Source organism: Colobus angolensis, unplaced genomic scaffold (assembly GCF_000951035.1).
Source record: "Colobus angolensis palliatus isolate OR3802 unplaced genomic scaffold, Cang.pa_1.0 Scaffold271, whole genome shotgun sequence".
Lineage (NCBI taxonomy): Eukaryota > Metazoa > Chordata > Mammalia > Primates > Cercopithecidae > Colobus > Colobus angolensis.
Genome location: NW_012115944.1, coordinates 1808891 through 1828565, shown reverse-complemented (window position 1 = coordinate 1828565; position 19675 = coordinate 1808891). Strand labels below are relative to the sequence as shown.

The 19675-nt window shown below is 48.5% G+C and overlaps 3 protein-coding genes across 5 annotated transcripts in view; 1 reads left to right on the top strand and 2 right to left on the bottom strand.

Annotated features, from left to right (window-relative positions):
* Nucleotides 1-17: 17 nt before the first annotated feature.
* On the bottom strand, nt 18-4878 carry PSMC5 (proteasome (prosome, macropain) 26S subunit, ATPase, 5). The gene is made up of 12 exons (XM_011947963.1): nt 4550-4878; nt 3856-3927; nt 2476-2545; nt 2085-2182; nt 1854-1910; nt 1541-1771; nt 1094-1220; nt 817-1007; nt 619-717; nt 422-532; nt 228-314; nt 18-122 (listed from the first exon to the last, which is right to left on the bottom strand). The coding sequence occupies exons 1-12, from the start codon at nt 4571-4573 to the stop codon at nt 69-71; spliced, it is 1221 nt and encodes a 406-aa protein (XP_011803353.1). The 5' UTR covers nt 4574-4878; the 3' UTR covers nt 18-68.
* FTSJ3 (FtsJ homolog 3 (E. coli)) lies at nt 4393-12304 on the top strand. Of its 2 annotated transcripts, XM_011947965.1 has the most exons (22): nt 4417-4694; nt 4837-5010; nt 5122-5214; nt 5384-5489; nt 5760-5806; nt 5929-6008; nt 6427-6526; nt 6624-6818; nt 6897-7012; nt 7130-7234; nt 7320-7420; nt 7646-7726; nt 7817-7963; nt 8101-8236; nt 9565-9749; nt 9892-10012; nt 10092-10378; nt 10615-10700; nt 10794-10893; nt 11309-11492; nt 11567-11661; nt 11745-12304. In XM_011947965.1, the coding sequence occupies exons 3-22, from the start codon at nt 5148-5150 to the stop codon at nt 11935-11937; spliced, it is 2532 nt and encodes an 843-aa protein (XP_011803355.1). In that variant the 5' UTR covers nt 4417-4694; nt 4837-5010; nt 5122-5147; the 3' UTR covers nt 11938-12304. The 2 variants fall into 2 exon arrangements, with proteins under 2 accessions (XP_011803354.1, XP_011803355.1); XM_011947964.1 differs by having other exon boundaries at nt 4393-5010.
* Nucleotides 12305-12426: 122 nt separating this feature from the next.
* DDX42 (DEAD (Asp-Glu-Ala-Asp) box helicase 42) overlaps nt 12427-19675 on the bottom strand; it is a 49429-nt gene continuing 42180 nt past the window's right edge. For both annotated transcript variants that reach the window (XM_011947942.1, XM_011947941.1), the window contains 4 exons: nt 18584-18810; nt 16368-16478; nt 15074-15172; nt 12427-14041 (listed from right to left, as the gene is read on the bottom strand). In XM_011947942.1, the coding sequence (XP_011803332.1) occupies nt 13340-14041; nt 15074-15172; nt 16368-16478; nt 18584-18810 (1139 nt within the window). In that variant the 3' untranslated portion in view covers nt 12427-13339. The remainder of the gene's footprint in view (nt 14042-15073; nt 15173-16367; nt 16479-18583; nt 18811-19675) is intronic.

Sequence of the window (19675 nt, the reverse complement as noted above, 5' to 3'; positions counted from 1 at the left end):
CAGACTGGAGTCCTAGAGGACTTGGCCCACAGAGCTTTATTGGAGGGATCCACACAAAGGCTGTCCACTCACTTCCATAATTTCTTGATGGACATGTTTTTCTCACTGTCCTTCTGCATGACCTAGGGGCGGGGGAGAAAATGAATGTTAAGTTACTAACGCAAGCATGCCCTAGCCCACTGCCCCAGAGCCACCATCAGCAAAGGCACAAAGAGGGAGGCCTATACCTTGGCTACTGCCATCTCAAAGTCCTCCTGAGTGACATGGACTCGCCGTTCTCGTAGGGCATACATGCCGGCTTCTGTGCACACGCCCTGAACAGGAAAAGGAAGTTGAGGCTCCACTGCTGTGCCCCTCATCTGTGGCCCTTGAGCCCAGAGCTTCCTGCCTCTGCCCTGTTTTTGGTGGGTCCTCCAATTACCTTCACTTCAGCCCCTGATGCTCCTGGCATGAGCTCAGCAATTTTTCTCAGGTTGATCCCGCGGGTCAGGTTCATCTTCCGAGAATGAATCTTCAAAATGTCCAGCCGGGCCTGGAGATGTCAAGGAAAGGCCTGAGCCCCACACCCCACCCCTACCCCCACTGCCAGAGCCACTTTGCACAGCGCCCATCACAAACCTCCTCGTTGGGGGGTGGGAATTCAATTTTTCTGTCAATACGCCCTGGGCGAAGCAGCGCCGAGTCCAGGATATCAATCCTATTAGTAGCCATGATAACCTGAGCAGAGAAAGTGGATGAGGATCAGCTAAGCTCTTCCTCAACCTGCGTGGCACCCAGGCCTTCCCTGGGCCCATCCCAAGGCTGCTACCACCTTACCTTGATGTTCTTGGTGGCCTCAAAGCCATCCAGCTGGTTGAGCAACTCCAGCATCGTGCGCTGCACTTCACTGTCCCCTCCAGAACCCCCCTCCAGCCGCGAGGAGCCGATGGAGTCGATTTCGTCCATGAAGATGATAGATGGAGCATGTTCCCGCGCCATGACAAACAACTCCCTCACCATTCTTGCCCCTGTGTGGAGGCCAAGCTGGTGTTAGGGAGCTTATTAGCTCTCTAACCCCCTACCTTTTGCCTCTCACGTTACTGGCCATGGTTACCTTCCCCTATGAATTTCTGTACCAATTCAGAGCCAGAGACACGAATAAAGGTACAGTCCGTGTGATGAGCCACAGCCCGGGCCAACAGCGTCTTCCCAGTGCCTGGAGGTCCATACAGCAGCACTCCCTACAGGGGAACAGCAGCACTCAGGACAGAAAGCTACACCCCTCATCTCATTCAGTGAACATTTACCGAGTGCTGAGTGCTGGGTCCCTTGCTAGATGTTAGGGATACCAAAAAAAAACACCATCAAGGAGCTGTTCTGGAGCTTATATCCAAACCACCTCACTGCCCTAGGAACACTTCCCCCACCACTCTTCACAGGGAGGGCCAGTCCAAGCAGGATGCAGCCTATCCTGGTGCCTCCCTGACCCCTGCAGTAGGGCTGGCTGGGGCAGGAGTAGTAAAGTACAGCTTGGCCCTGCCGGAGAAGCCCTGCTCCTCACCTTGGGCTGAGCAATGCCCAGTGCTTCGAAGAGCTCAGGATGCTTAACAGGCAGCTCGATCACTTCTTTGATCTCCTTGATCTGTTTGTCCAGTCCACCAATCATCTCATAAGTCGAATCTGGTACTTTCTCTACCATCATCAGTGACACTAATGGGTCTACCTTGTTGGGCAGGATCTTGTGCAGAGTGTAGCTGTCATTCCTTAGAGCCACCCGGCAATTGGGTGTCACCTGGGTGAAGGGGGCGAGTTTCAGAAGTGGTACAACAAGAAATAAGAGCTGACCCCACCGCCACCTCACCTGCTACACTCACGTCATTGATGTCAATGTTTTTGTCCACGTCTACAACAAATTTGCCTTCGGGATGTACCTAAAGAAAGAAGAGCTCATGATCTTCCTTGACAGCCACCAAATCACTAACCCTACCCAGGAAGACCTTCGAGAATCCCTTGACAGAACACAGAACCCTGTCTCCCAAGGCTACACACAAAGCGGGGGAATCCAGTGGAGACCGAGCTGGTCCCTGGGGTCATGCTGCTTTTACCTTGACCAACACTTTCTTCTTATCCATGGCCCGGACTACTTCCCCCACATAGGAGCCCTGCTCCTGCAGCAGCTGTAGCTCCTCCCGCAATAGGCGAACTAGATGGCAAACAGACACGGTGGTCACCTAGCTACTCCTTTGGAGTCTCCAGGACCCAATTCTACATGCATGAGCTAAGCATCATTCTTAAGTTATTAAACGACGACCAAAGATAAAAATTCATGTATTTAAGGAGGCTACAATGGGGCTCAGGAAAGAGAGAGGCATGTGAAACTACTAGATGACGACAGGGAGAAAACAGTAAGCACTGCTGTGAAGACGCTGTGCAGGGAGGTTAGGACAGATCTCAGACAAACTGTCCACATGCAGCTTCCCATCTTTCTCCACTCACCTTTAGCATTTAGTTCATTCCTCTGTGCCTGCAGCCTCCGGAGGTTTTGGCTCTTATCATTCACAATCAGCTGTGGCGGACAAGAGACGAATTCCATTACTCAAGGGCAGGAGACAGGAGGAGGTAGGATCTTGGCCAAGGCCTCACAGGTCAGAATGAGCTGAGGGAAGGGCACAGGGCACCTGTATGTTGTTTCAGATTCTCCAGTATGATTCTAATGACCCTGCCCTGTCCTCCAAGAGTCCCTCTGGAGCTTATGGCAGCCATCAAAGAAGGCTGCTTGTCCAATACTGGTCCAGGAATAACAGAATCTAATGGAGAAAAGTTACAACTGGCTCATGTAACACCAAATTTGTCGCAGGAAGGCAACATCACCTAGTGGAAAGATTGTTAGGTGAGAAGTCTGAGTTCTAGCCCAGCTGCTGTCAATCAAAAGAAAGGTAAAGCTCAAGCAATCTATTTTTAAAAATCTAGATCTGTTACCAAACGGCACATGGGTATAGCATCAGCTGCTCTGCTCCTTTTCAGGACTACTGAGCTGAACGAATAAAAACACATGAAAAAGCATTCAAAAATGGTAAACTAAACACAATACCTGCAAATGCACTTGGAATTCAGAATTGTTCTTTGTGGCTTTCCCCCATCCAATTTATATTACAGATGACACTTGAACAAAGCAGGGGATTAGGGCGAAATTGAAAATCCATGGACTTGTCCAAAGTTAAACTACTAACAGCCTACTGTAACATAACACTGTTAACACTAACAGCCTACTGTTCATGTTGTTGGTAACGCTTACTACTGGAAGCCATACCTACTACTGAGAGCCACACCTTACTGCTGGAAGCCTCACTGGTAAACATAAACATTTCAGTAACAACATAAACGGTCCTTTTTCTATGGTTTAGTGCTTTAGGCTAGCGTTCTGGGTTGCCCAATTTCTTTCATTCAGTCTCTATGGAATTAGCATTATCCAGATGCCTCAATGATGCCTTTCCTCACATTCTCACTTCACCCTCACCCAACCTCTTGGTGATAAATTTCATCTCCTGAGCTTGTTTCCCTTTCATAAGAATCCTTTTCATTCGGGCTTCTTCCAAAAGGGTTGACCTTTGGCTAGAGGTACCTTTTCTGTTAAGATTTGACTCTTGAAGATGTTCAACAAACTGTGAACACTATGACCGTTAAAGGGGTGGGACTGGAGGAGAACAAGAGATTGCTTACTTCTGATACACACACCCTCCTAGCTAAGAAACAAACAAGAAAGGAGAAGCAGCAGCTTCTTCCACTGCACTCCCAGTGGAATTAGATGGATTTGTGGAAGTCCGTTTCCATCCCCCATCATCCCCCTTCCTAGCTCCCTCTGAAGTCCGTCCTCACCTGGAGTTCTTCAATCTTGGACAGATAATATTGGCGGAGTCCGCTGCCTGCCTTCCCCTCCTCCAGTTCCATCTGAAGACACAGAGTGAGTCTTAAACGACAGGTTAAACATCCGAGGGGGTAAAGCCACTTGCAGGGCACTTTGAGTAAGGTTTGACACCAGGTAGCTTTGCGTAGTAAAAAAAGTTTGGACTTCGGAGGCTCAGCATCTGGGTTCTAATCCCTCCCTCCCTTGGAACCCTCCATTTTCCCACGACTAAAATAAAAGAATGGGAACGCCGCCTACCTTGTACGACTTTTAGGAGGACCGAGAGGCGATATGATATACACGGGGGCGCTTTGCACTGCGTGAAGCGCTCTACAAGCCCGAGGTGTCGTTACTGCCGACGGAGCAAGCGGAACGGAGCCGAAGGACTGGCGTCCCGTCTCCTGCGACCCGTGGGCCGGCCGTTCCCGCGCCCATCGCTCCCCTCACTCACTCCGCTTCTATCGCGTATTCCTCTCCCAGCCTTGCACTGACTCACCGAGGGCGGCGCTGACACAGCAGATCCGGTCGCAGGCAGCGTCCAGCCTGGACTGGTCCAGCCACCTCCGACCCACCCGACCCTCCTGCCTCGGCCCGCTCTCCACTTAGATCACGCTCGCTCCGCACCCAGCCCCATAACCTGCCGGGCCGCCACTGCAGCCGCCATACCTGCTCTGGCCCGTCAAGCGCCATCTTCTCTCTTCAGCAGAGACCGCCGGCATCCGAGTCGTCTTTGCGCGCAGGCGCGGAAGCGGAGGCTTGGGACCTGAAGACCAGGCAGAGAAGAGTTCCGGGTCAATGGGCGGGGTGTGCGGCTAGACCACACTAAGGGGACCATGATGGGAGGGGCGACTACGAGAGTTCAGGGACTTTGGAGGGGGAAGAGGAAGGAGCAGAACTCTTCAATGTTGCGTCATTGAAACTCTATTTCTAGTTCTTGTAATGTGCCTTGCTAGTCTCAACTTTCAACTTACAAAATCCGAGGGCGGAGTATCGAGAACAATCTATGGCCACACTCAAAATGGCGGAAAACCTCGCGCCAGGGACGCAGGGGACGCAAGCGGAAGCGGAAGTACGTTTGCTGCATACATGTGCGGTTCCGAGTGTGGAGAAAGCGGCCGTGGGTCTAGGTAGAGTGTGCGGAGAGGGGCGCCGGGTGGAATTGCTGCGGGAAGTGGGAAACTGGAAGTGGAATCTGGTTCTCGGGAAAGAGACGTCCTCAACTTCTACTTTCTCCCCAGATTGAGCGATACTCCCCCATTCCACCATGGGCAAGAAGGGCAAAGTTGGCAAAAGCCGACGGGACAAGTTTTATCACTTGGCGAAGGAGACGGGTGAGTCCAGATTCGCTCAGTCTGCGAGCGAGCGAGCAGTCTCTACCCGGTTCGCCTGCTCTTTCTGACCATTGTGTACCTCTCCTGCAGAAGGGGTGGTGGGTTGCGAGGCCAGAGAAATCTTGCTGGTGATGGTGAAGCCCTCTGCGCACTTGGTTGTTTTGTCCAGGTTACCGTTCCCGATCTGCTTTCAAGCTGATCCAGCTCAATCGCCGCTTTCAGTTCCTGCAGAAAGCCCGAGCCTTGCTGGACCTGTGTGCTGCGCCAGGGGGATGGTTCGTAACACTCGCCACAGGTTGCTCCTGGTGGCCGCTTTCTGTGTTCTGAGCTGCGGTGGTTTCCAGTTTCATTGCGGGAGAGGAATCCCGAATTCCGAATCCCGGTCCCCTTGGGGGCCGTTTCCTTTCTTGACTGCAGAGAAAGGGCTTGGAATACGTGCCTATGACATGCTCTGGCCAGTGCACGTAACACCAGGGATGAGAGGTCAGTTGCCAAGAGGGGGACAAGGATGGCTGTAGGTTTTTAAATTCCTATTCCTTTTATAGGCTGCAGGTAGCTGCCAAGTTTATGCCTGTATCCAGCCTTATTGTGGGTGAGTAACGGACAGCTCTCCTTGATGTTTTAAGGGGTGGGTGTATAAAGTACTTTGTCCTGTATTTCTCTCCTCCCTGCTTGAGGCAACCCTTTAGAATACTCTGACCTGATTTATTTCAGGAGTGGACCTGGTTCCAATCAAGCCTCTCCCCAATGTGGTGACTCTCCAGGAGGACATCACAACAGAACGTTGTAGGCAGGTAATAGGAATCTCTCTCTTCCTTCCCCCTTTATACGGAAACATCCACATCCCTGAAATCCTCTAAAGGCAATTTTTTTCTATTTACCATGCTTTGAGCACATTCTTCCCTGACATTTGTACAAGACCCATGGTATTCGTAGTGCCCACTCCAACCTTTATTTAGAGTCAGGGATAAAGGTGTTTGGAATTGGGAGAAGGGCAGAGATCTTTAGTGAAGTTTTTTCCTGTGAACTCACTGTCAGACTGTAAACTCCATGAAGGTAGAGACATACTGTTTTCGTTTACTGTTATTGTCTCCTGTGCCTGGTAGAGCATTTGGCCCATAATGGGCACTCAGCAAATAATGGGATGGACAAATGGTTGAACCAGGGCCATTCCTGTGTTTGTGTTTCCATAGTTCCTTTTCTTCTCTTTAGGCCCTGAGGAAGGAGCTGAAGACCTGGAAGGTTGATGTTGTGCTCAATGATGGGGCCCCCAATGTGGGGGCTAGCTGGGTCCATGATGCTTACTCACAAGGTACAGGGAGTGTGGTGTTTGGAGATCAGGCGATGGTGGAGTTGGGTGCATGCCCTCCTGGGCTGCAGTGCCTCAACTAATTGTCTCTATCCTACAGCCCATTTGACACTGATGGCTCTGCGTTTGGCTTGTGACTTTTTGGCTCGGGGTGGCTGCTTCATCACAAAGGTTTTCCGTTCTCGTGACTATCAGCCTCTGCTGTGGATCTTTCAGCAGCTGTTCCGCCGTGTCCAGGCCACCAAGCCCCAAGCCTCTCGCCATGAATCTGCAGAGATCTTTGTAGTCTGCCAAGGTGGGCGTCATTTCCTTTCTCTTGATCCAGCCTCCCAACTCCCAAAGCACACTTTTTAATATATCCTGTCATTTTTAGGATTCTTGGCCCCTGACAAGGTTGACAGTAAATTCTTCGACCCCAAATTTGCCTTCAAGGAGGTTGAAGTTCAGGCTAAGACCGTTACTGAATTGGTGACTAAGAAGAAGCCAAAGGTGTGTTTTGGGGAATGGGGCCACCCTTGGGTCCTGGAACTCTGGAGAGGTTGGGCCTGCTGGGTCCTACAGATACCCAGAAGGGACTGCCCAACCTTCTCTCTTTTCCTCCCTAAGGCTGAAGGCTATGCTGAGGGCGACCTCACTCTTTATCACCGTACCTCAGTCACTGACTTCCTCCGAGCTGCCAACCCTGTCGACTTCCTGTCTAAGGCCAGCGAAGTGAGTCTCCAGCCTTGAGGGACATGAGGTAGCCCTGGAAACATGGCCTGAGAATCTCCCGACACCTTTCCCTCCCCCCAAACAGATCATGGTAGATGACGAAGAGTTGGCACAGCATCCAGCTACCACTGAGGACATACGGGTGTGCTGTCAGGACATCAGAGTGTTGGGGCGCAAGGAACTCAGGTATGCAGTGGGGTGGGCATGGGGGCCAGGAACCCTGGAGGTGGGAAAGGCCATGATGTTGGATCTCTGGGAAGAGGATATTGCTGTGCTAAAGGTTTGGGGTGGGGGCCTGAGCCTTTTGATTTATGTAGCTGAAACCTGAAAAGGTGGGTAGTGAGCCTAAAACAGAAGGGGGCAGGGACAAAGAGGGAGATGGCAAGGTCAGTAATAGTATCTCTGGGGCAGGTTGCTACTAAACTGGAGAACAAAACTTCGGCGATATGTGGCCAAGAAGCTGAAAGAACAAGCAAAGGCACTGGACATCAGGTGAGGAGGGAACGCAGCCAGGCAGGTGTGGACGGGGTGTCCAGGGCTAGAGTCCAGGAAAATAACCCAACTCCTGGGACTGTTTGCCAGCCTCAGCTCTGGAGAGGAAGATGAAGGTGAGGAGGAGGACTCAATAGCTGGGATCACAAAGCAGCCCTCTAAGGAGGAGGAGGAGGAGGAACAACTGAACCAGACCCTGGCAGAAATGAAGGCCCAGGAGGTGGCGGAATTGAAGAGGTGAGAGGAGCTGGGGTGGAGCTTGGAGTCCGCCAACGCAGGGATCCTCTGTGTGAAGATGGGAGAAGAAAATGCAAGGCATGGATAGAAACTCTTCGGAGCTGGGCCAGTTTTACTCCCTGAATCCACCCCCTCAGGAAGAAAAAGAAGCTGCTGCGTGAGCAGAGAAAGCAGCGGGAGCGTGTGGAGCTGAAGATGGATCTGCCTGGGGTTTCCATTGCAGACGAGGGGGAGACTGGCATGTTCTCCTTGCGCACCATCCGGGGTCACCAGGTGAGGCGGCATTGGGGGGTGCAGGTTTAGGCGACATAAGAATCTGTTTGGGTGTTTGGAGGTTGGGGGTGTTGAATGTCTTTTTAAGTTGCTGAATGATAGGCTGTGGTTGCTATCTTCACCACAGGGTGCCTTGGTGAGTCTAAAGTCACAAAGAAACATAAACCTAAAAGGATGAAGTTAGGTAGATAGATGGCTGTGATAGATTATTCTTGAAGAACTAGAACATCAGAAAAGAACTTATAATGGATGCTGCCAGGTTACTTGAGTTATAAGCACAGAGGAAGAGAGGGTCTCCCTTAGAGGGGAGCAGCCTTCTTCAGTTCATTGAGACCAAGTGAGCACTCACATTAGGCTGCTTCCACTGAATACTGAAGAACATGTTTTTCCTGATAAAATCAGGGTCACAAACAAAATGAACTTTTGTGGTTTATATGTGGGAGTGTCATAATCAAGTCATCTTTGTTGTACAGGAGGCAGTAGAGCATGGTGGCCCTAGAGCAGACACAGGCTCAGGTTTTCTTCCCAGCTCTACTACCTGGAGCTGTGTGAAGTGACTGAGCTGACTACCACTTATCCTTGCTGCCTCAGTTTCCTCATCTGTAAAACAGTAATAGAACCTACCTACTAGAGTTTTTGTGAGGAATAAAAAAAGGTGTAATCCCTCATATGTGATAAACACTCAAGAAATAGTGGTTGGGGTTTTTCCTTTGAGACAAGATCTTGTTTTGTCACCCAGGCTGGAGTGCAGTGGTGCCATCATGACTCACTGTAGCCTCAAACTCCTGGCATCAAGCAGTCCTTCTGCCTCAGCCTCCCAAAGTGCTGGGATTACAGGTGTGAGCCATCATACCCAGCCTTGTATCTCTGCATGAGGAAAATAAAAGGTTCTGACAATTGGTTTAAGTGGGACAGTTCTGTTGGATGTATGTTGGCTGGGCCCCTTTTATTCAGTGGAGACAGATTGTGTAGATGGTATTCTCAGGAGGTGATTGAGATGCCATCTGAGAATAATTTTTAAAGGAAAACCAATGTTGTAGAGTATGTTAAGATTTGGTGCTATATAGGCTGTAGAGTACCTTCCCATAAGACCTATTTGTGATACCACTGAGACAAGACAGCTCAGTGGGATGGATCAGTAACATAGCCTAGAACGGGATGTTGTAAACAGGCCATTCACTACCCTGGATCTGAGCTTTCCCGTCTGTGAAAGGATAATGGATTTGCCAGTGTTCTTCCTAGTGTTGCTGAGCATAGACTGAGGTGAGGGACACAGAAAAAAAACAGTATGTTTCCTTTTAAACAGTTCACCTTTGTTTCTGTTACAGTTATTAGAGGAAGTAACACAAGGGGATATGAGTGCAGCAGACACATTTCTGTCCGATCTGCCGAGGGATGACATCTATGTGTCAGATGTTGAGGACGACGGTGATGACACATCTGTGGATAGCGACCTAGATCCAGAGGAGCTGGCAGGAGTCAGGGGACATCAGGATCTAAGGGACCAAAAGCAGTAAGGGGCACGTGTGCGCGCCAGAGGGAATGCTGCCACTCTGAGGCAGCGTTGGGGTGGGTACTGCCAGAGCCTGAGTAGGGGAGCAAGGGCACCAGGTATTCTGGGTCTCTGAGCCCCCTACTTTCCTTTGGGTCTACAGTGTGCGATTTACTGAAGTGGAAGATGATAAAGAGGAGGAGGAGGAGGAGAATCCACTGCTGGTACCACTGGAGGAAAAGGCAATACTGCAGGAAGAACAAGCCAACTTGTGGTTCTCAAAGGTAAGGAGAGGCTGGGGGCAAGACTGCTGGGAGATGAGTCTTCCTTGGGAGAAGGGCAGCTGATGTTCTCCCATCACAGGGCAGCTTTGTTGGGATCGAGGATGATGCAGATGAGGCCCTAGAGATCAGTCAGGCCCAGCTATTGTTTGAGAGCCGGCGGAAGGGACAGCAGCAGCAGCCGCAGCAGCTGCCACAGACACTGCCTTCCTGTTTGAAGACTGAGATAATGTCTCCCCTGTGCCGAGATGAAGCCCCTAAGGGAACAGAGGCTTCTTCGGGGACAGAAGCTGCCACTGGTCCTCAAGGGGAAGAAGAGGATGGCATCTCAGACAGTGATAGTAGTAGTAGCAGTGAGGATGAAGAGAGGTGAGTGGTTGCAGCTGAGAGAAGGGATGGAAAGGAAGCAGTGGCTTGAACCATTTCTCTAAATTGGGGGTTCGCAATCTTGGCTGCAGATGGGGAGGGTTAAAAATACTGTACTGACAATCCTGATTTAAGTGGTCTGGGGTACAGGCTGCATGGGAGGATTTTTTGCAAATTCCGTGGGAGTGCGATCTTAGTACAAAGTGGTGGAATCACTCAGAATCCTCCCCTCTTCACAGCTGGGAACCCCTCCGTGGTAAGAAGCGAACTCGTGGGCCTAAGTCAGATGATAATGGGTTTGAGATAGTGCCTATCGAGGACCCAGGTGAGAGAGCTTTGTATACAGTGGAATGAGAAAAGACCACTGGAAGTGTCAGTATTGGGAATTGAGCTTTGACCTTTCTCCTTCCTTCCCTAGCAAAACATCAGATACTGGACCCTGAAGGCCTTGCTCTAGGTGCTGTTATTGCCTCTTCCAAAAAGGCCAAGAGAGATCTCATAGATAATTCCTTCAACCGGTAAAGGGGCCAGAAACTCATCAAGAGTGACCAGGGTCTGGTGGGTAAATGGGTTTTTTCTTTTTTTTGAGATGGAGTCTCGCTCTGTCACCCAGGCTGCAGTGCAATGGCACAATCTTTACTCACTACAGCCTCTGCCTTCCAGGTTCAAGCGATTCTCCTGCCTCAGCCTCCTGAGTAGTTGGGATTACAGATTACAGGCGCCCACCATGCCCAGCTAATTTTTGTATTTTTAGTAGAGACAGGGTTTCGCCATGTTGGCCAGGCTGGTCTCAAACTCCTGACCTCAGGTGATCTGTCCGCCTCAGCCTCCCAAAGTGCAGGGATTACAGGCGTGAGCCACTGCGCCCGGTCCGGTAATTTCTTTAGAAAGCCTGGAATGTTGGATATTGGACAGATGTTCCTTTCCACTCAGGTACACATTTAATGAGGATGAGGGGGAGCTTCCAGAGTGGTTTGTGCAAGAGGAAAAGCAGCACCGAATACGACAGTTGCCTATTGGTAAGGAGGAGGTGGAGCATTACCGGAAACGCTGGCGGGAAATCAATGCACGTCCCATCAAGAAGGTGGCTGAGGCAAAGGCTAGAAAGAAAAGGAGGGTAAGTGATGGGGCCTCCAGAGACTGGGGGGGTCGGGGATGGGGAAGAGGTCACCTGACAGGTTCCTTCCGCAGATGCTGAAGAGGCTGGAGCAGACCAGGAAGAAGGCAGAAGCCGTGGTGAACACAGTGGACATCTCAGAACGAGAGAAAGTGGCACAGCTGAGAAGGTAACGGGAGGACACCACAAAGGTACACAGGGCTAAAAGTGCAGCGGAAAGCAAGCCTCTAACCTCTTCTCTTCCCCCTGTAGTCTCTACAAGAAGGCTGGGCTTGGCAAGGAGAAACACCATGTCACCTACGTTGTAGCCAAAAAAGGTGTGGGCCGCAAAGTGCGCCGGCCAGCTGGAGTCAGAGGTCATTTCAAGGTGGTGGACTCAAGGATGAAGAAGGACCAAAGAGCACAGCAACGTAAGGAACAAAAGAAAAAACACAAACGGAAGTAAGCAGAGCTGCCAGGCTCACCAGGAGAGCATGGGGACTAGGAGGAAGGGTATGGCGTGGCTCAGTCTGGCCCCCTTGATAAGCAGCCCAGCCCCTGCTCACATCACAGCTGTCTGAAGAACAGTGAGGCGGGGTGCCTAGAACTCCCGTGGTGGTCTTGAGCAGAGAGGAGGATGTCCTCCTGCCTGCCTGAAGGAAGGTCTCCCATGAAAGCACTGCTGAACTGTGTTGACAGACCCACGACCCTTTTTTTAAACTGTTAAGGGGAAGTTCAGTGTTGGAGCGACACTCCATGTAGTCTACACCTGGACATGTGAGCCCCTTAAGCCTTCCCCCATCCTATTCCTGAATAAAACCAGGATAATGGAAGAGTTGTCTTTTCTGACAGTTTTAATAAGCACTTCCCTACATCTGAGTACGCACACTGTGGGCGGCACTATTCTAAGATGTACCAACTCATGGTGAGACAGAAATGACAAACGATCCACAGGTCCCGGGAGTAAAACATTTACTAGAGAGCAAGCAGAAAGGAATGCACATCTTAAAGAAACCTTCACAAAGTCACAAAAGTCAAAGTTTGTATATTTCTTTTCCTTTTATAAACAACATAGAACAAAAATCATCAAAATCATTTCAGCAAAAGACTTTTCTATCATTGGGGCAAGTTAAAAAAAATACAATGAAATAGAAGACACTTTAAAAGCTGTTGTTGGGTTTTTTGTTTAATTTTAAATTTAGCAACACCATCTCAGACCTGGAGCAATCCTAGAACAGTTACCAGGATCACCTTTTCCCTTCAATCCTTGTGGCTTCTGGGAATCTTCAGAGCCTGGGTCTGGAAAGTGTTTCCTACATGTCTCAGGGCTGGACGCAAACGTGGCTGGGGACCTGAGCATCAACTCCCATTTAGAATCAGACATCTCCCTTCCCTGCAAATGTCTACAACTACCAAATTGTTCCCCAACAGTTAGTTTAATGGATTGAATTTGCAGAAGCCAACTCCTAAAAAGGGGACTGCCTGGCCATACAACTAAGAAAAAGAAGTCGATTTATAGATGTTTATAAGGTGACACCTTAGTAAAAAATATAAGCTACGTATAATATAAACCTAGAGTGAGTTTTGTGCCCTAGAAGGCCCTTTATCCCAAGATAACCTCAACTCACCCTCATGACAACTCACCTAGAGGCAAAGGAAGCTTCCCAGCTCTGCTTCCAAGGACCAAAGCAGCTTCCCAAGAAAACATCTGAAAATTCCTTCTGATGAAGGGGTAATGTCTCCAAGCTCCAGCCACTAAGGGCAGGGGGTCCTTACACTTTGGACCCCAACCCAGCCCTGAGACACTTAGTTACCGAAATCTTTCTAAAAATTAAGGACAACTGATTTCACGCTTCAGGACATCCCCTCTAACTGTCCCATCGACTTTTCTTGCGTTTAGGCGGCTCTGGGACAGCAAAGCCATCAGCTGTCTTATCTGTCTTGCTGTCCACCTTGTCCATCTTGCTGCTGTCCACTTTGGGTTCCATCTTGGGCTCCATCTTGCTCTCACGATTACAAGCTTCTTTCCTGCTTTCCCCATTCCGACCGTCATTTGCACCCCGGTTCTCCCCATGCCGGCCTGCACTTCCTCCATGTCTGTTCTCTCCGTGCCGATGGCCATCAGTGTGACGGCTGCTGCTTTCTGGGTGGCGGTATCCATCTCCATGGCGACCACCATCTCCATGACGTGGGCTATCGCTATGCCGATTGCCAGTCTCTCCGTGACTGTGACGGCTACTGCCCCGGTTCTCATATCTCTCTCTTTTCCCGTTGCCGCCCCCAGTCCCTTCTCGGCTGTTATTTCCTGAAGCTGTGTTGTTGACTCCCTGGGCTCCAGCAGATGGGTAGGTCACAGGGGCACCACTGATGTTGCCAGTATTGCCAAAGCCTGGAATGCCCTTGGTGGCACTGGCAACGGGGCTGTCAGGACTGTTATGGCCCTGTTGTGCTGAGTTAGTTGGAACAGAATTCAAGCTCCCTGCGCTAGTCCACCCACTTGCCCCAGCAGCAGAGCTTCCAGCCTTCTGATTACTTAAACTGGCTGCAACAAAGTGACTCTTGTACTGTGACTGAAAGAGAAAGAGACATCAGGAGTAGGTAAGATAGCAAGTTCAAGAAACTTGAATATACAACTTGGCAAATGATGAGGTTTACAGAAACACTATGCTATCATGGCACTGTGACTTTAGTGTCCTGCTGGCCCCACAGTATGGTCCCTTTTGTTCTTGTGCTATAAAGGAAAACTTGTGGATCTCTGTGGAGAGATGGACCCCCAGTGTTCTGAAATGTACTTTTATAGCCTGATTGGCTAGAATAAAGCATCTGTGTATTTAGCACATTTATCTGTTATTTACCATTCAAAACCAAAAAGTTCTGAAAACTTAAAAAAAATTTTTACACTGAAATTTAAGTTTGACAACAAAACCTGCCTTGAACTCATTCTATCGATTCACCTTAGTGTGACTATCAGTACATTTTGCTTCAGAAGTGAGTTGGAGGTGGGCAACACTGCAGGCTGTTGGGAAGGGAGGGAATACACACCCTGCTGCAGGACAACAATCCCAGGCCCTGAGTGTGACTCAAGTAGACCAGCACAAGGGGTTCTCTAGATCAACTTGCATCTCCAAGTAAGCTACTGTTAGGTTTATATTCAAAATCTAAGCAGCGTGAAGACCCTAAATCTAGCATCAAGCCTGTAAGCCCAGTTACAACCCGGAAAACTAAGCCCCTCTGTCACTGCCCAAGAGTTACTGCTGAAAGTGGTTTTTTTTTTTTTTTTTTTTGAGACAGAGTTTTGCTTTTCTCGCCCAGGCTGGAGTGCAGTGGCCGGATCTCAGCTCACTGCAAGCTCCACCTCCCGGGTTTACGCCATTCTCCTGCCTCAGCCTCCAGAGTAGCTGGGACTACAGGCGCCCGCCATCTCGCCCGGCTAGTTTTTTGTATTTTTTTAGTAGAGACGGGGTTTCACCAGGTTAGCCAGAATGGTCTCGATCTCCTGACCTCGTGATCCGCCCGTCTCGGCCTCCCAAAGTGCTGGGATTACAGGCTTGAGCCACCGCGCCCGGCCTGAAAGTGCTTTTAATGAAATGCTTATTTCAGACCTGGAAAGCTGCTTTCATTGCCGTTAGTCGATCTCCCATAGCTCCTGTGGAAGGCTTGTAGGCCTCATAATTGCTCATTACATTGTTATTTCCTCGGTCCTAAAAAAATAAACACAACTATGAGGATGAAAAAATAAGCAGGAAAGCTCACTGCCATAGACTAGCCCTCATTGTAATGAAAACCCTTCATAGCTCCTGCTACGAAGGAACTGGATACTTTTAGAAGGCTACTTCTGCTTTGTGAGAAAAGACAGTGACAATCATTTAAAAATGCTTATGCCCTCAACCCAGAAATTCTATTTCTGGGAATTAACCCTATTAAACAGAAATGCAATCAGATTATGCCCAAAGTTATCATGTATTATTTACATACACACATCCAATTAATTAAGTAAAAATTACGTTAAAGATGAAAAGGCCCTGAATAGCATATTGTGTGACTGACTGCTAAGGCCCTGAATCAAGACCATGAAGGGTCTGAATTTCGGCTTAAACGCTTGTCAGTGTAACTTTAGGTGTCTCAATTATCTGTACTAACTTCCATTTGGTTGTTGTGAGGATTAACTGAGCTAAAATATCGGATTGCTTGGAATGGTCCAGGCACATATAAAGTGCTCAATAAATATTAGCTATTATTATGCATAATCATTATTATTATTATAATGTGGGAACAAAGTATGTAATTATCAAAGATGCCAAGCTTAACTCTAATGCTCCAGAAAAGTATACTGGCAGCTTTCTTCTCTGGCTTAGGAATCAAAGTGACAAAAAACAGGTAGTTAAGAAAGATCACCAAAAGGGTACTTTTGTTACCTGGCTTGTGAGAAAAACTAGCTCCCGACTTGGAAATTCCTGATCCATTCTTTAGTTTAATGACAAGATATGGCTAGATTTTATAGTGACCCTATGGCAACATTTCCCTAACAGCAGGCTTTAGGCCAGTGTTGAAGGGCTGTAAAAGCAGACTGCTGGGCCCCAACTCCAGAGCTTCTGATTCACAAGGTCTGGGGTGAGGGATGAGTTTGCATGTGCTGTTGGTCCAGGGACCACAGTGTGAGATCACTGCTAATCTAGAATAATTTCCTGAGCAAGCCTAGTCAACCAAGTACACAAAGATGCTTCTTCAATAGAAAGTTACCATAAGAATGAGCACTGCATTGACTCAAATCAGATTAAATACAAATTCCCTTCTAGACAGGGACTCACTGAGGCTTTCCCAGGCAGATGAGAATATTCCTAATGACATTCAGGACATGAGACCAACCCTAAAGGCACTACTGTAGTCTAGACTCACCATGTTCTCAGAGCCCAGGCCAGGCCGCTCCCTATAGCCTAGGCCTCCTCCACCAATGTTCAGCTTTTTTCCTTTCCCTCCTTTGAATCGAGATTTCCGAAACCAGGCATTCTGCGTTGAACAAAATTCAAGGTTAACTCAAGGGAGGGAGAAAAGACCAGAGGAAGAGGATGAGGACAAAGAGGAAATTAAGTGGGAAGGGGGAACTCTTTGCTTAACTTTCAGCCAGCACATTTACGCTAAGGGAGGAACTGTTCACAGGAACCACAGATTAGTTTCTCCTTGGTAGCATAATCCACCAAATTTGAAAAGCGGCTGAGTTCCTTATCTAAGGCTTCCTATAGTGCTCCTTCCCTCAGGCTCTCCTGGAAGGGAAATTGTGCAGATAAGCTTCAAATGCAGAGTCACTTTGGCTACTTCTAACTTCCTTGAGGAAAATGAGATTATTTTTTATTTCTCAAACCACATACTATTGGACGTAAACATGTGGAGCTTAAAGAAATGGTGTGTTCAGAAGCAAAGGAAAAACGCTATGTGAAGTGAGGCTTATCAGAACTGACTACAGGGGCAGACTCCCAGAAAGGATGGTAGCCACACAACTGAAGATTTACCTACAGAGCCTAAAAGTTTTCATTGAACTTGACCACTGCCAGGATACTACTCATCATACTTACTCATATTCTCTTAAGAATGCAGGGCGGTGGCTCACACCTGTGAATCCCAGCACTTTGGGAGGCCAAGGCGGGCGGATCACTAGAGGCCAGGAGTCAAGATCAGCCTGACCAATATGGTGAAACCCTGTCCCTACTAAAAATACAAAAATTAGCCAGGCATGGTGGCACATGCCTCTAATCCCAGCTGCTCGGGAAGCTGAGGCAGGAGAACTGTTTGAACCGGAGAGGCAGAGGTTGCAGTGAGCTGAGACTACGCCACTGCACTCCAGTCTGGGTGATAGAGTATGACTCCATCTCAGAAAAAAGCGGGGCGGGGGGGGGAAGCAAATATCTCTGGGAAGGTTAAAGCTTTATCTGACAATCACATATTATCAGCAAAATAAAGTGCTCGAGAGGAAGGGCAGCAGGCTTGGGCAAAGTTCTGAGCACAGAAAGCCTGAGGTACAAAAAGAAATGGAAGAAAATGCCAAAGACAAAATCTGTCCTGTTTAAAAGGTCATTTAGGACTGGCTCTCTGTGCTCAGGAGCAGGGGAGGAAACATTCTCTTCTCTCTTGCAGTTCAGGTCCTTTACTCAGAAACTCGGGCACTGCCACACTGCAGCTGAGTTGTACCAGTTGTGTGAGCTGGCCTAGGCATTTGACAAACTCTTAACAGTTTCTGGTCTCAAAGTGTTCCAAACCCATTTGTAATTTGGGGATAGCATGGATTCAGATGACTCTAGGTTTGATTTGTTAGAATGCCTCACTTAGCTTTAGACTGGAGCACACCTGGAAGATGGCAATCAGTGTGGTCAAAGGTCTAAGATCTCAGACTGCTCAGAATAGTTAAGAGGCACTATACAGGCCGGGCACGGTGGCTCACACCTGTAATCCTAACACTTTGGGAGGCGCAGGCCAAGGCGGGAGGATCACTAGATGTCAGGAGTTCCAGACCAGCCTGACCAACATGGCAAAATCCCATCTCTATTAAAAATACAAAAATTGGCCAGGCATGGTAGTGGGCACCTGTATTCCCAACTATTTGGGAGGCTAAGGCAGAAGAATCGCTGGAACCCGGGAGGCGGAGGTTGCAGTGAGCTGAGATCGCGCCACTGCACTCCAGCCTGGGTGACAGAGCGAGATTCTGTCTCAAAAAAAAAAAAAAAAAAAAAAAAGGGCGGGCACTATACTATACACATATTGTTTCAAAGACATCACACATTTTTAGCCCCCCCAGAAGAAAAGTTTTATGGGAGAAGAGGAGTAAGAACAGTAACCATCTTTGAGATTAAATTTACTCATAAGTGTGCTATGGGGTGAAATTACAGGGACAGATTTTAGTACAAAGGAATAGCTTTTCAAAACAGATGTTGTTGAAAGAAGGAGACCAGATAAGACTAGATGAATTTTAGTATCTCACAATTCCTATCTGTACCTCATAAGCCCCACATCTTCCTTGCCACCCAACTTTCTTGTCAAGTTTTTATGTTATCTGCTCCAGGACTGCTAAAATGTCTTGGTCTTACAACCAGGAGCAACTGAAAGTGTGCCCAGTCTCTCACCTGCATTGCCAGATCTAGGAGTTCCTTAGAAACGTGTTGATTGGCTCCTTCTAAGTTCCGGACCAGGTCACCAGCAAAATTGCTGTCCTTGGGAGTGAGCAGGGTATAGGCCACACCTTTCTCACCCGCTCTTCCCGTGCGGCCAATCCTATGCGTGTGAGTATCAATGTCTCGTGCCACATCATAGTTAATGACAGTCTTAATTGAAGGAATGTCCAGACCACGGGCTGAAATAAAAAGCAACCACATTCTTTTATTCTTCATCTGTAGTCAAAAGATCAAAGTAACCAGAAATACTAGTGCTATAAGAAGCCACATTTCCCTTATCTAGGCGAAGTGCATGGGTTTGGTGAGCTGAGATACAGGCATGTTAAGTCACCACCACAGATTCCATGATGTTAGGCCTTCTAGTGTAAGGAACTTTTGTTTTTCATTTTTTTGAGATGGAGTCTCACTCTGTTGCCAGACTGGAGTGCGGTGCCATGATCTCGGTTCACTGCAACCTCTGACTTCCTGGTTCAAGCGATTCTCCTGCCTCACCTTCCCAAGCAGCTGGGATTATAGGCACACGCCACCACACCCAGCTAATTTTTGTATTTTTAGTAGAGACGGCGTTTCACTGTGTTGGCCAGCATAATCTTGGTCTCCTGAACTCAGGTGATCTGCCTGCCTCCGCCTCCCAAAGTGCTGGGATTACAGGTGTGAGCCACCGTGTCCAACCGGGACTTTTATCTTTTGCGTCAATAATCTGCCATGCCCTCTTCTCTTGCACTGGGAATATATTTTTAAAATGTGTCATGAAGCTGAGAAGTTCTCTCCTTTCTGGGAATATCAGTGTTTAAGGGTAGTTATTAAAACTTGACAGAACAAAGCAGAAATCATATTCCAAAAACTGTTCTCATCCTGAGTGAAGTTGCCCAACTAAGCTGTGTATAGTAGATCAAAGTAAGATATCTACTATATTCAGACATACAATAAGGGTATTGATTGCCTTTTTTCCCCCGAGTGACTTCTAGCTGCAAGGATTCTTTTTTTTTTTTTTTTGAGACAGATTCTTGCTCTGGAAACTCAAAAAACCAAGAGTGTCTTTTT